This window comes from Salvelinus namaycush, chromosome 1 (assembly GCF_016432855.1).
Source record: "Salvelinus namaycush isolate Seneca chromosome 1, SaNama_1.0, whole genome shotgun sequence".
NCBI classification, from domain to species: Eukaryota; Metazoa; Chordata; class Actinopteri; order Salmoniformes; family Salmonidae; genus Salvelinus; species Salvelinus namaycush.
Window position 1 is genome coordinate 82,085,840 of NC_052307.1, and position 16,526 is coordinate 82,102,365.

Sequence of the window (16,526 nt, forward strand, 5' to 3'; positions counted from 1 at the left end):
GTAGCCACAAGTAACCACATACAGGAAACTTCAGTCAATATGAAGCATGTTTGGAAATTCCCCCACAGGATTAATGATCCTTTCCACATCCTCCGTCCTTGTTACAGACATTTCTTTCCCCATCATCCTTCCATGGTATGGACATCTCTTTCCCCATCATCCTTCCATGTTCTGGACATCTCTTTCCCCATCCTCCTTCCATGGTATGGACATCTCTTTCCCCATCATCCTTCCATGTTATGGACATCTCTTTCCCCATCATCCTTCCATGTTCTGGACATCACTTTCCTCATCATCCTTCCATGTTATGGACATCTCTTTCCCCATCATCCTTCCATGGTATGGACATCTCTTTCCCCATCATCCTTCCATGGTATGGACATCTCTTTCCCCATCATCCTTCCATGTTATGGACATCTCTTTCCCCACCATCCTTCCATGTTATGGACATCTCTTTCCCCATCATCCTTCCATGTTATGGACATCTCTTTCCCCATCATCCTTCCATGTTATGGACATCTCTTTCCCCATCATCCTTCCATGGTATGGACATCTCTTTCCCCATCATCCTTCCATGTTCTGGACATCTCTTTCCCCATCATCCTTCCATGGTATGGACATCTCTTTCCCCATCATCCTTCCATGTTATGGACATCTCTTTCCCCATCATCCTTCCATGTTCTGGACATCACTTTCCTCATCATCCTTCCATGTTATGGACATCTCTTTCCCCATCATCCTTCCATGGTATGGACATCTCTTTCCCCATCATCCTTCCATGGTATGGACAACCTCTTTCACCATCATCCTTCCATGTTATGGACATCTCTTTCCCCACCATCCTTCCATGTTATGGACATCTCTTTCTCCATCATCCTTCCATGTTATGGACATCTCTTTCGGTGAAAAAGCAATAAAAACATGTATTGTAGTCATACATGGTTTGTTCTACTGGAAAACTAGGTCAATTGAGTCTGTCTGTGTGCATATGTAAATACTGTAAATACTGTACTCACAGGCATGCGTGTGTGTGTGTGTGTGTGTGTGTGTGTGTGTGTGTGTGTGTGTGTGTGTGTGTGTGTGTGTGTGTGTGTGTGTACATGCTTACATCTAGGTCTGTCAGCGTGTGTGTGTGTGTGTGTGTGTGTGTGTGTGTGTGTGTGTGTGTGTGTGTGTGTGTGTGTGTGTGTGTGTGTGTGTGTGTGTGTGTGTGTGTGTGTGTGTGTGTGTGTGTGTGTGTGTGTGTGTGTGTGTGTATCTTCAGCATGCATGCATGTGTAACCGGTGTGAAATGACTAGCTAGTTAGCGGTGCACACTTGTAGCGTTTCAATCATTGACGTCACTTGCTCTGAGACATTGAAGTAGTTGTTTTCCCATGGCTTTTGTGGAGAGAGATAGTTAACAATGCTTTTGTCAATGTGTTCAGAGAGTCCCTGGTTAAAGCCCAGGTTGGGTGGAAGGAGAGAGACGGAAGCAACACGTTACACATGGGAGGTGTGTCTGCGTGCAGGAGCAGGCCCTGTACCTTTTATTTTCTCTCAGGCTGTCTAAAGCTTCAAAGGCCTTAGTACTCAGACCAGGAAGTGATGACAATTCTGCTTTAAGACAGAGGGGGTGTGGTGGACGAGACGGGACAGGTGTCTACTACCCAGCCCACACATGTTTAGTCATCTGAGAAACACACCTCTTTACGTAGGTGCTGCTACTGAGTCATCCCGGCTTCCTGTTGGTCCTGACTGGGCCACCAAAGACCCTCTACTGCATGCCTGGGCAATTCCAGTCCTCGGGGGCCTGAATGGTGTCACTTTTCCCCCATCCCTAGCAAACACACCTGATTTAAACTAATTGCATTTTTAACTGAAGATCAAGATGAGTTGATTATTGGAGTCAGGTGTGTTAGCAGGGACTGGGGATAAAGTGTGACCCCAATCAGGCCCTGAGGACTGGAGTTGTCCAGACCTGCTCTACTGAGTTCTCCTGACTTCCTGATGGCCACCAAAGACCCTCTATTCCCATCAGGTACTGCAGCTCAGTGACTAAAGAGAAGAATGGGGCATGTTGAGCCATTTTTTACATTCAGCATCACTACGTCAAGTGAAATATAGCTTTCTTTCTAACAAAGATATCTACAGTACATATATTTTAGGATGTTGTGTATCCCTGGAAATAATCATCATTTATGTAAACATAACAGTTTTGAAAACATAGCTTGGTCTATTGGTATAACAGCGGGTATGGGGTAGGTTGAGCATAGGGACAGAGTCAATTGAGCTGCCTTGGGGTAAGTGAGTAATGGTGTCCTGTGACATGGTGCTGGTAGGTCAAAGTTTCATTCATGGAATGGAGTTGTGGTATATTGTATATCTTAAATGTATGCATACATTCAGATATAGATTCTCTCTGTTCAATATCACTTACCCTTCCATTTGTTGACCAGTTGTCAGGGACAGGGATGTTGTTTTGATGTGCCAATTCGTAGACAAGTTCTCTGTGTTTGAGGCTACTAAGCCCATGAGACGGATCTGTGAGACTCCATGTCATCAGATATGAACTCGTGTTCCTCTGCTACTCTATCTTTGCTGCTGTTCCAAAGGACTTCTTCCCTTCGCTCACTTCCTCTCTCAACAACGTCAAGGGGAACTAGACCACTGCTTGTTTTACGTTTGTATACATGGGACATGATGATGTCTGCTCTGTAACAATACAAATGCACTATCTTGAGTTCATATGCATGACATATCGCAAAAATACGATGCATATTATGCATAAAACTGACCAAATGTAATCAACAAAATACAATCATCATTTGTATGGGTTGTGGTGGCTATTGGCTCAACTTACCCCGAGGCAAACATATAGACTATGTTAATCCACACAGCTACAAGGATGCACTTTCCTGCTAGGTTTAAGACCTCATATTTGAGCCAGTTTTCTACAGCAGGTAAATAATCATGCTGCAACAGAAAAAGTGAAATATTATGTGAATTATAATTATTGGACATTTTTGCAGCTGTTTATATTTTTTTTGTAAGGGGAAATCAAGTCTGAAATTTAAAAGTTTAAATCACAAACTTCAGAAGCCTTTTTAAACCTCAAATACAATACACATCTTAAATGTCCCGAAGTTCTCCTGAAACAGGGTGATCAAATGAAGATCCTACATCTGTAAAGCAATCTTAAAACGATCTACTTTGGTTGAGATACAAGCATCATGAAACATATTAACACATTCACTTGACTTGGTGAAAATCAGTTTTTTTTAAGTGCTTACCACTTTTCCCGTGTGGTGTCGTCCTTCACAGACTCCATGAAATGACAACCTCTTCCTAAATATTTGGTCATGATTAATATGGTTGGATAAAAAAAATTATTAAGTTTCCTATTGGTAATGTGAGAAAGGGAGATATGGATAGTTAAAGAGAGAGACAGAGAGAGAGTGCGTGTGTGTGTGTAAGAAAGAGATAGAGAGAGGGAGAGAGTGCGTGTGTGTGTGTGTGTGTGTGTGTGTGTGTGTGTGTGTGTGTGTGTGTGTGTGTGTGTGTGTGTGTGTGTGTGTGTGTGTGTGTGTGTGTGTGTGTGTGTGTGTGTGTGTGTGTGTGTGTGTGTAAGAAAGAGATAGAGGGAGAAAGCCAGAGAGGGAGAGTTTTTGAAAGAGAGGGTGTGTTCTGTGTTCTTGCCCACCTCCACCAACCAATCGACTGTCACTAGCCATCAATGATGCCCTGATGTGACTCGCATCTCAGTATAAAAAGTTTAGCTACACCCTTCAAACCACTTCAGTCACCCCACAGATACTCCTTGGAAAACAAGCCTCTTGGGAACAGAAGCACAGAGCACAGCGGTACACGTTCTCTCATCTCTCCCTCCATGCCTATCTCTGATCTCAGGATGTGGACTCTACTGCTTGGGGTCGTTTTGGGACTTCTGACACCTGTTCAGTCCGACCCTGTTCCTGGTGAGTAACAATGTATTACTGTCCCAGGAAACAAATTAGTGAAACTCTGCTCTTTGGCTCAGTTGGTAGCGTATGGTGCTTGCAACGCCAGGGGTTGTGGGTTCAATTCCCAGGGCCATCCAAATGTAAAAATGCATGAGAAATTGTGTTCACATTAAACAAGATCAGATATTATTGTTGGGGTAGCTTGTCACAGTCTGACAACCATCCCCATTGTAACAACATACCCAGTAAGCTAAATTACGTTGAAAAGACACCTAGAAGTCTTATTTTCCAGACGTTGAAAAGACATCTATGTTTCACAAGTTTGGACAGCACAGTAGAGTACAGTCCAATGGAGTTTAATTCAGCACAGGCCAGTACAGTCCAATGGAGTTTAATTCAGCATGGTACAGTACAGTCCAATGGAGTTTAATTCAGCAGAGTACAGTACAGTCCAATGGAGTTTAATTCAGCATGGTACAGTACAGTCCAATGGAGTTTAATTCAGCAGAGTACAGTACAGTCCAATGGAGTTTAATTCAGCAGAGTACAGTACAGTTCAATGGAGTTTAATTCAGCAGAGTACAGTACAGTCCAATGGAGTTTAATTCAGCATGGTACAGTACAGTCCAATGGAGTTTAATTCAGCATGGTACAGTACAGTCCAATGGAGTTTAATTCAGCATGGTACAGTACAGTCCAATGGAGTTTAATTCAGCAGAGTACAGTACAGTCCAATGGAGTTTAATTCAGCATGGTACAGTACAGTCCAATGGAGTTTAATTCAGCATGGTACAGTACAGTCCAATGGAGTTTAATTCAGCAGAGTACAGTACAGTCCAATGGAGTTTAATTCAGCATGGTACAGTACAGTTCAATGGAGTTTAATTCAGCAGAGTAGAGTACAGTCCAATGGAGTTTAATTCAGCATGGTACAGTACAGACCAATGGAGTTTAATTCAGCAGAGTACAGTACAGTCCAATGGAGTTTAATTCAGCAGAGTACAGTACAGTCCAATGGAGTTTAATTCAGCATGGTACAGTACAGTCCAATGGAGTTTAATTCAGCATGGTACAGTACAGTCCAATGGAGTTTAATTCAGCAGAGTACAGTACAGTCCAATGGAGTTTAATTCAGCATGGTACAGTACAGTCCAATGGAGTTTAATTCAGCATGGTACAGTACAGTTCAATGGAGTTTAATTCAGCATGGTACAGTACAGTCCAATTTAATTCAGTGCAGTATATATTTTTTTAACTTTCTTGAACAAAATATCTTTCTCTGAGTCATTGTATTAGTATAAAATAATAGAATAAAAAAATATTTGGGAGCATACAATATAGCTCAGTATTTATATTATTTATTTTATACAGTCTTTTTTGGTCATCTTTATCAAGGATGTCAATAATTATGGACCTGACTGTATTTTGTATAACTGGACTTGAGGAGACATTAATCTGGGTTATTAAAGCATCACCCGCTGGCCATTGGTTGTGTATTAATCTGGGTTATTAAAGCATCACCCGCTGGCCATTGGTTGTGCATTAATCTGGGTTATTAAAGCATCACCCACTGGCCATTGGTTGTGTATTAATCTGGGTTATTAAAGCATCACCCACTGGCCATTGGTTGTGTATTAATCTGGGTTATTAAAGCATCACCCGCTGGCCATTGGTTGTGTATTAATCTGGGTTATTAAAGCATCACCCGCTGGCCATTGGTTGTGCATTAATCTGGGTTATTAAAGCATCACCCGCTGGCCATTGGTTGTGTATTAATCTGGGTTATTAAAGCATCACCCACTGGCCATTGGTTGTGTATTAATCTGGGTTATTAAAGCATCACCCACTGGCCACTGGTTGTGTATTAATCTGGGTTATTAAGGCATCCCCAGCTGATCACTGGTTGTGTATTAATCTGGGTTATTAAGGCATCCCCAGCTGGCCATTGATTGTGCAGCCAGGTAAAATGGGTCACTGTCTAAGACCTCCTGTTGTATCTGAACACAGGCTTATGGAATTCAAGTAATTCTATCCTCGTCTGATGAGTCTGCACTTTTCTACTTCACCGGAGAGCCTCATCGTGTTTCAAACCTAGCTGTACTCTAGCTCAGTGAATACCGGGGGACCTGTTCTTTACACGTTCAGTGCCTAAGTCCCCCTCCCCCTCCCCACGTAGACAGACACACAGCAGTCTTTGTAGCAATTGCTGAGCTGTTCCAGCAGGTGCATTAATGTGTATATCCTGAATTTCTGTGAAACCAAAGTGCTTTGGGGAGTTTCATACAAGCTTGGGTGAGAAGGGAGAAACCTTATACAGGTAAAACTGTTATTGGACAGGTAGAAACCTCATACAGGTAAAACTGTTATTGGACAGGGAGAAACCTCATACTGGTAAAACTGTTCACAAGTGTGTTAGAAATGGAGGCCTGAGATTGCTTGACGCACAGGATAATGTATTTGATGTAAAATTTTAAGAACAATGTCAAAGTTAAGAGCAGTTACTTCTCCTTTTGTTTGAAAACAGTATTTAATGACACTCAACATTCAATGAAACAGTTAAGATCCTTTGGAGGATTCAACAAATACCTAACGAAAGGGGTTAGAGATAAGTTTGGGATTGGGCAACAGTATCCCTGGTTAGCTCCCTAGTACCCCCTCTCGCCACAGTACACACTTAGAATTAGTGGTGACTTGAGGAACCCTGGAGATCCTCAAGGAACCCCTGGAGATCCTCAAGGAACCCCTGGAGATCCTCAAGGAACCCCTGGAGATCCTCAAGGAACCCCTGGCGATCCTCAAGGAACCCCTGGCAATCCTCAAGGAACCCCTGAGTTTCTCAAGGAACCATTGCTAGTCAATGGCTCATATTTCCACCTTCATTTATTTGAGGGGTTCTTGGAGGAACCTTAAACGTTTCAATGTAGCAACAGGTTCCAGGAGGAACCCTGGAGTGGAGGCGTGGCTTATTAGGGGTGTGGCTTTAAGATATATCTTGTTGGGTCACCGGTTTGAGTAAATGTCATTCCTGTTCATCTGTTCTGTTGTTCAAGGAAGCTTACAGAGGTGAATGACTTCCTCGGTCAAGAGCCTATGAAAATTGCAAAGTTGGAATAGTTTATTACTTTATTACTATATTTAATCAGCAATGTTTATATTATTCACATTATATTAGAATATGCAATATACATAAATATTGAAGGAATATTGAAATTTGCAGTGTACAAACTGAACATGGTGAATAGGAATGACATTTACTCTAACGGGTGCCCCCCAAAAATGATCTGAAAGCCACACTTCCAATAAGCCACGCCTCCAGTCTTCTCATAGGCTGCCACCCCTACAATATATTATTAAAAAGGTTGAAAATGGAACCCCTCCCATCACAAAAAGGTTCTGGTGGGGTTCCAATAACCTTTTTGAACTGGAAAGGTCTTGCCGGTGCGGCAACCCAAAAGGTCTTCCAGGCATCTTTACTGCTTAGAGTGTATCCCTGGTTGGCTCCCTAGTACGCCCTCTTGCAGGAATAAGATATATGCACACCTTATTCACGTGAATGCCTCTGTTGGGGCATAACATTTGGGCACCTCTTCAAAGCCTATCCTAAACTCTTTAGAAGTAGCACTGTTGACTAATTATGGCAACAGAACAGGGAAAAGAGACAAGCCAAGACATTGTTTATTTAAAGACTTGGGTGTGTTGATTTTGCGGTTCAATAAAACCGAATGATTTGATGAAACAGCCTCTGTCAAACACAAAGGCAGATGATTAGTCATCCCAGTTAATAATTATGTTTCCTGTATGGTTAGTCAGAACACAACAGGTTCACACAGGTACTCCAGGGAGGAGCCTGAAAGGCCACGATACCCCCAGGCCTTCCTTTGTCATGCAAAGACATCAAAGCTCAGTAATTTTCCTCTACTGTAAAGGTCAGGACATGACGTTAGTAGGTAATCATTGAGCTGAGGTCTTTTCTTCTCTTTGTCACAGCCTCGACAGAACTTCCTGCTCTGGCTGCTGGGGATTTTCTTGGGGAAACGTTCAAGTTCTTCAAGAAGCTTGTAGTGGGTCCCCCGGATGCCACCAATGGAACATCCAGCAGTGATGAAACACTGGACCTAGATCATCTGGTGACCCCTGACCCTGTGACATCTGACCCGGAAGACCAGCTGCCCACCTTTGACCCAGAGGAGGGCAGCACAGATGAGACAGAGGGCAGCACTACAGAGGGCAGTATGAAACACCCCACTTCGGGACAAGACGATGAAGGGGAGCTGTTTGAAGCCAACTTTAAACCTAACTTTAACCTCCGCTCCAGTCCAACTCCTCGCCCCAGTCCAACTCCTCGCCCCAGTCAAAGCAACACAGAGGACAATTATGAAAAGTACGACTATGATTCCAGTCCAAGTGAGAGACCTGATTCACCAGAGGAAGATGAAGTGATCCTGGATACCGAAAGCCCCACAGTAGAGTTTGTCCCCACAGCAGAGTTTGTCCCCACAACAGAGTTTGTCCCCACAGCAGAGTTTGTCCCCACAGCAGAGTTTGTCCCCACAGCAGAGTTTGTCCCCACTGCAGAGTTTGTCCCCACAGAAGAGTTTGTCCCCACAGTAGAGTTTGTCCCCACAGCAGAGTTTGTCCCCACAACAGAGTTTGTCCCCACAGCAGAGTTTGTCCCCACTACAGAGTTTGAGCCCACAGCAGAGTTTGTCCCCACAGCAGAGTTTGTCCCCACTGCAGAGTTTGTCCCCACTGCAGAGTTTGTCCCCACTGCAGAGTTTGTCCCCATAGCTGAGTTTGTCCCCACAGCAGAGTTTGTCCCCACAGCAGAGTTTAACCCCACCACTGATTTTCCGATGGATTTGGAAGATGTTAAAGCAATCCTTGACCCTAACCCCAGCCCCAGTCCTTATCCAACTCATGATGCTAGCACCACAACAGAGCAAGAGGAGTTGGAGGACGATATATTCAGACCAAACTTTGTCCCCAGCCCTAGTCGTGTACCGGATCCCAGCCCCAGCCATAGTCCCATCTCAGAGTTTGAAGAAGAAGACCTGTTACCTCTTAGCCTTGATGCAAGCTTTAGTACCACCTCCAGACCTAGCCAAAGTTCAGGGACCAGCCATACACCTCGTTCTAACCTAACCAGTATGACAGGCTTGGAGGAAGGCGTGGCTGCAAAGATGAATACAGAGCTGGCCTTCACCTCAACCACCAGTTCTGCCGCACCTACAACAGTCAGGATGAATTCAGACATCGAAGGGTCAGGGTCGGGATTCCTGCCTCAGAGTAGCACCACAGTAGCAGCCCCTGCTGGTGAGGAGGACCAAACATACAACTCCCTAGTCGATAAGCCATTCATTGAAACAGAGACAAGAATTCAAGGCACCAATAGGCTTGCTCTACCAAGGGAGGAACCGGCAGTGGATACCTCTACAGGTACAGTACTGTTTATCCAGGAGAAGTGTACCAATATTCTGTCCCTTCAAAGTTCTTGTGTTCATAATGGGTGTGGCATTCAGAGTTGAGATCCTTGTACTTTACTCATACTTCTGAGTAAATCATTAATTGATGTCAATGGAAGGCTTGCACAAAGATATTGGGTTGTCAAGTCTGAATACGTCCCATTGTATCTGTTAGCAGAGTGGGCTAGGGCATGTCCATTGTATCTGTTAGCAGAGTGGGCTAGGGCATGTCCATTGTATCTGTTAGCAGAGTGGGCTAGGGCATGTCCATTGTATCTGTTAGCAGAGTGGGCTAGGGCATGTCCATTGTATCTGTTAGCAGAGTGGGCTAGGGCATGTCCATTGTCGTAATAGTCAGCTCTCTGGCAGGTCTATATACCTGCTCTAATGAGAACAGAACTTTTTTGTTAGTACTGAACACATCTCTTTGAGTGTAAATTGTAGTTAATCTATCTCTATTTCCACAGTTCTTCATGATGCAGCTGCTGTAAAACCAACCCCATCCAGACAACATGATTCATATACATCGGGTCAGTTCCTGAATCATACATGCCCAACTAACAAGATATGCTACTGATACACGAGGGAACGTTCTGCTCCTTTTTGCAATTTAAATTTGAAGACAATGTTTTGTGAACATACTAGAGGACCCAGTAGACACGGTCACTTCCACTCACTGTCTGCTTTGTCTTCTTCTTCTCCTCCTCCAGGTTGGTTGATCATCGTTGCCTTCGTCGCGGGCGTGGCGGTCTTGGTCGTAATCTGTGTTGCCATAGGTACCAGAGACAGGTAAAATCCACCACTTTCAAACCCATCCCGGAAAATATGTTCATGAGATTGAAACACGTTGTCACTTAGTTACAAACCATGGAATTAAACCATGTCAAATCATCTTGCAGGTGGAATGCACCGGCCCAGGAATCTGAGAAGAAGGGCTCAGGAGATGAGAAGGCGGAGCGGGAAATGGAGAGGTTTCTGTCTAAAGAGAGGCCAAGGGAAAACGTCCACGCTGGAGAGTACACTGTTATACTTCTGGAGGACCTCCCAGAGAAAGAGCCGCTGGACTGAGACGGGCCGAGGAGATGCAGAACGGGGACAAAATAAGAACAACTGACATCTTAGAAATAGAATGGAACGGGTCTCCCCATTCTAGTCATTGGTGGCATAATGGGTGGCATACTGGGTGGCATAATGGGTGGCATAATGGGTGCCATTATGGGTGGCATAATGGGTGGCATACTGGGTGCCATTATGGGTGGCATAATGGGTGGCATTATGGGTGGCATAATGGGTGGACCCCCCCATTCTTGACACACACGGGAAACTGTTGAGTGTGAAAAACCCAGCAGCGTTGTAGTTCTTGACACAAACGGGTGCACCTGGCACCTACCCCGTTCAAAGGCACTTAAATCTTTTGTCTTGCCCATTCACCCTCTGAATGGCACACATACACAATCCATGTCTCAATTGTCTCAAAGCACAATCCAGTCTCCTCCCCTTCTTCTACACTGATTGAAGTGAATTTAACAAGTGACATCAATAAGGGATCATGGCTTTCACCTGGATTCACCTTGTCAGTCTATGTCATGGAAAGATTTCTCACAGCAGGAAAATAATCCTGCAGCAACTGGAAATGTGAATTAATGTGTGGATTATAATTAATGGACATTTTTGTAGGGGTTGATAATACATTTTTGTAGTTACGGCAAATCAAGTGTGACATTTTTAAGTGGAAATTACAAACTTTAGAACTCTTTTTAAACCTTGAATAACTACAAGTTTGCATTTCCTGCCTTGCAGGAAATTTGCTGCAACAACCGGGTGATCAAATTAAGACCCTACATCTGTAGCTAGTGATACCAGATTCTATGACTATGAAAGGAGACATTCTAGTGTGGGACACGTCTGTGGCGTGTGAGTTTGAACTGTCCCTTTGACCTTTGCTAGCCCAGATAAGTCAGGTTGATAAACACCTGTACCGATGGGCAATGGATAAACACCTTGCTATATCTCTGTTGACATTATGTATATTATCAAAGTTGCAAACACTGTCAGAACCATTGAAAGAAAAAGAAAAGAAAAACAAGGTCATGCTGAATTTCTAATTCTCACTCACCGACCAGTGTTGTTGTTGTTATTGTTATTGTTATTGTTATTATTGTTATTGTTATTGTTGTTGTTTTTGTTTTTGTTTCGATATTGCACTATTTTTTTTATCAACAAATCTTATTTGTGTACATGTTTTTGATCATCCTGTAAAAAAAAATACAGAACCCATACAGAATATAAATGAATGTCTTTCTAGATGTTTCATAGTGACACGTACACTCAGGGACTCACATAAGTGCTACACAGCCAGAATAAGTCAAGTATAGTAGAAAGTCTTAATACCCACCTGCTTAGAGCCCAGCTTTTCACTACATTTCCACTGGGTGTAAAATCCTGCTGACTTGTGGCATTACGTATTGTTCAGATGAATGCCGGTATGTGAGTTATAGTAAGTATAATATACTTTATACTTCATATGTATTCGTTTTAAACACTCAGTGTTCTTCTAGTGTTAGACAGTTGTATGATTCTCAGTGCATAGCTACTGCTGCAGTATAATGGATGCATTTTTAAACCATTACAACACTTCATTAGTCAGCTACACTAAATGGTTACCAAATTTAGTTTCTCCCTTCTATTTCCACGTCTGTTCATATAAAGTGTACTTCAGATCATTTTAAACTATGAACTGACTACAACTACTGGGGTTTAAATACAACAACTACTACCATGCTTTGCTACTCTGGGACCATAAGTCATGAAAGACACAATCAGTTTTTCATTTTTCATTTCAACATTTATTGGTTTCCATAATTATATGTACACAAGAAGTAGTAAAACACTTTACCACACTTTTAGTCCATTTGTCTGACAGAGAAAATTATATTTTTACATTTTAGACAAATTAAATTCATACTTTCTTTAATTCACTCACACACAGTCAACATCAGACAGATTCTAGAATCACACATTCACACAGTCAACATTAGATAGATTCTAGAATCACACATTCACACAGTCAACATTAGATAGATTCTAGAATCACACATTCACACAGTCAACATCAGACAGATTCTAGAATCACACATTCACACAGTCAACATTAGATAGATTCTAGAATCACACATTCACACATTCAACATTAGACAGATTCTAGAATCACACATTCACACAGTCAACATTAGACAGATTCTAGAATCACACATTCACACATTCAACATCAGACAGATTCTAGAATCACACATTCACACAGTCAACATTAGACAGATTCTAGAATCACACATTCACACAGTCAACATCAGACAGATTCTAGAACCACACATTCACACAGTCAACATCAGACAGATTCTAGAATCACACATTCACACAGTCAACATCAGACAGATTCTAGAATCACACATTCACACAGTCAACATCAGACAGATTCTAGAATCACACATTCACACAGTCAACATCAGACAGATTCTAGAATCACACATTCACACAGTCAACATCAGACAGATTCTAGAATCACACATTCACACAGTCAACATTAGACAGATTCTAGAATCACACATTCACACAGTCAACATCAGACAGATTCTAGAATCACACATTCACACAGTCAACATCAGACAGATTCTAGAATCACAAATTCACACAGTCAACATCAGACAGATTCTAGAATCACACATTCATACAGTCAACATCAGACAGATTCTAGAATCACACATTCACACAGTCAACATCAGACAGATTCTAGAATCACACATTCACACAGTCAACATCAGACAGATTCTAGAATCACACATTCCTACAGTCAACATCAGACAGATTCTAGAATCACACATTCACACAGTCAACATCAGACAGATTCTAGAATCACACATTCACACAGTCAACATCAGACAGATTCTAGAATCACACATTCACACAGTCAACATCAGACAGATTCTAGAATCACACATTCACACAGTCAACATCAGACAGATTCTAGAATCACACATTCACACAGTCAACATCAGACAGATTCTAGAATCACAAATTCACACAGTCAACATCAGACAGATTCTAGAATCACACATTCACACAGTCAACATCAGACAGATTCTAGAATCACAAATTCACACAGTCAACATCAGACAGATTCTAGAATCACACATTCACACAGTCAACATCAGACAGATTCTAGAATCACACATTCACACAGTCAACATCAGACAGATTCTAGAATCACACATTCACACAGTCAACATCAGACAGATTCTAGAATCACACATTCACACAGTCAACATCAGACAGATTCTAGAATCACACATTCACACAGTCAACATCAGACAGATTACAATGAGGAAAAATGTTCCAACACGTTCTTGGACCCGTATGTGCATTGAATCAAAATCAAGGATAGAAAATAGACAGAAGAAGAATGGTCTAAATGTACATTTAAACAGGTATTCATAGAAAAATAAAAAGAGGAAAAAGCCAAACTGAGAAAGAAAACATTTAAAGTGAATTTATGAAGCACTGATGTTTGACAGTGTTAAGCTATGTCTGGACAAGACTCAAGAGCATTTTGCATAGGTGCATAGGTTGCCTGAATTTCTTTTGCCTGAACCTGATATTCAGCTAACGTACATACATACAGTAGCTGCCAGCACCAAAGCTCTTTTGATGCCTGCCCCTGTCGTCTTGATAACCTGATATTCAGCTAACGTACATACATACAGTAGCTGCCAGGACCAACGCTCTTTTGATGCCTGCCCCTGTCGTCTTGATAACCTGATATTCAGCTAACGTACATACATACAGTAGCTGCCAGCACCAAAGCTCTTTTGATGCCTGCCCTGTCGTCTTGATTCCACTCTGAGAAAGCTACACCTTTAATTGGACTTTTCCCTCTTATCTTGTCAACCTAATAACAAAAGTAACAACGGATACTGTAAAACAAACAATAAAATAACTCCAGCCAGTCCATATTGGTGAAAAATACAGCATTCTTTCTCTTATTTTTGTCTCTCTTTCCAGGCCCATTGTCTGGATCCTTCTGTGTACGCATTAAGAGTATTCACATCTGTCTCCCCGAACAACACCAAACAACTACATGTGTATATTAGAAAGGTAATATATCTGTGAGACTAGTAGACTACGACCCAAAGTAAAAGGACAAACAACGTAGCTCTACATTTGCATATGGTTTTCCTATCGTTATAGAAACCCTGAGCAGAACATTTGTTTAGGATTCACTACAAAACGTTTCACCTAAATATCTACCTGGATCTAGTATATGTTATATTGACAAAGTGCAAGGAGGCACTTTGAACATGGAGATGTAAGATAACCCTGCTCTTCAACAGGTTCCGTCTAGAGTGTTTCTGAGACCCAGTACTGCTGTAAAGATCACTTCCCTATTGAGATCCTACCCAGCATCCACTGCAAGGTCATGGTCTTGTTGTTATATAACCTTACTGGTCCAGGTACAGAGGTTTGTACAGTGCAGTGCAGTGCTGTGTAATTGCAAGCTACCTTTGCGGTCTTTGTATTTAGCATGTTGATACGACATACATTAGAAGAAGTGTCTGAAACAGAACTTTATAAAGGTAGGACCGGCCTTCCTTTTTTTCAGAGTCACAAATTAGCATGCTGGAGATGGAGCTGGACTTCTCAAATCCAAATTGAAGGGCAAATTTTCTGTTGATATGGATTATTTGACTGTAATTAACATTGTCGTAATCATCACGCTGACTGACTGAGTAGATTGAGTAGATTGCGGTTGACAAGGCAAGGTTGTCGTTTAGCATAGAAATACAAACACACAAAGCACTGACTTTCAGAGCCGACCGGCTTACAAGACTATATTCCCTCTACCATCTCTCTACCATCTCTTACTCTCTCTACCATCTCTTACTCTCTCTCTCTACCATCTCTTACTCTCTCTCTACCATCTCTTACTCTGTCTTTTGTTCTCTCTTTCTCTTTCTCACTCTTTCTTTGACACACACATTCACACACACTCGAATGCACGTATACGTTATATACAGACACACAAAAACATATAGAATATATTGATTGTTGGTGTGTTTGTCCTCTTACAGCCAGGGGAGGGAACACATTAAATCCTCTTCCTGCCTCTGCACATGTCTTGTTAATGCTGTCCATATGCACCTTGCGTCGTTGGCTGTCTATAAATACGTAGCAGCCGCATTTGGAGGCATTTAGTGATGTTAAGTCCAGAGGTAAGCTCCAGTGCTTAGAGGCTGATCATGTGTGCCGATGCCAGAGTTTAATCCTCTAAGTCAAAGGTGTTGTAGCTCCTTCAACACACCCAACACTTGTTTTTATTCTGTCACTAGGGGGAGTCACATGGTCAACATTCTGCTTCCCTTTGCTGCGGGATGTTGTTACGTTAATGATTTCAGAACATATTTGCTGCTATTGGTTGACTGCAACAAGAGGCAGTAGTAAAGTCAAGGGCTTGTTGAGATAGTTCAGTGTTTGCCTTGGCGTTTTTGCCATTTTTATATTTTTAAGAAAATGTGCATTACCAAGGCTCTTTAAGTTATTTTATTAGAAGGCAGCAGGTTTTAGAAAGCGTCAAAGCCACTCTGGAAACCAAAGAAAAGTGAATCGACCACCACTGAATATCTAGCAATCCCTGGAACATCAAGTGTTTCTGGAACATTGTTATAAGGTTGTGCAGGGTCAGGAATAGGAATAGTAATGACTGACAGGAGGGTTCTCCAAGGTGGGGCTTCTCATCATAACACTCCTCAACTGGTCCTTGTATACAACTGGCAAGGCCACATCCCATAAGCACACATTCTCTGAACTGCCTCTGGCGCTAACAAAACCCCTACATTTTTTATACATAAAACAGACAGAAGGATTGCTTTTCCCCCAAAAGGTTGTGCAGCAACAAAAGTGCTGCATTACGTATATCACAGAACATGCAGTGTTGAGTAAGGTTCAGAATACAACCACCTGAATGGGTCCATTATACTAAACAATGCCTTAAAAATCACCAGCACAGCTTAAGCAATGTCATTTGGAAGTCCTAATCTAATTGTTTAAGATAGGTACAAGTGGATGGGTACCT

The 16,526-nt window shown here is 42.1% G+C and overlaps 1 protein-coding gene across 1 annotated transcript; it reads left to right on the forward strand.

Moving 5' to 3' along the window:
* Positions 1-3,801: 3,801 nt before the first annotated feature.
* cd44a (CD44 molecule (Indian blood group) a) lies at positions 3,802-10,762 on the forward strand. The gene is made up of 5 exons (XM_039005538.1): positions 3,802-3,956; positions 7,929-9,377; positions 9,871-9,933; positions 10,114-10,192; positions 10,303-10,762. The coding sequence occupies exons 1-5, from the start codon at positions 3,869-3,871 to the stop codon at positions 10,469-10,471; spliced, it is 1,848 nt and encodes a 615-aa protein (XP_038861466.1). The 5' UTR covers positions 3,802-3,868; the 3' UTR covers positions 10,472-10,762.
* The last annotated feature ends 5,764 nt before the right edge of the window (positions 10,763-16,526 follow it).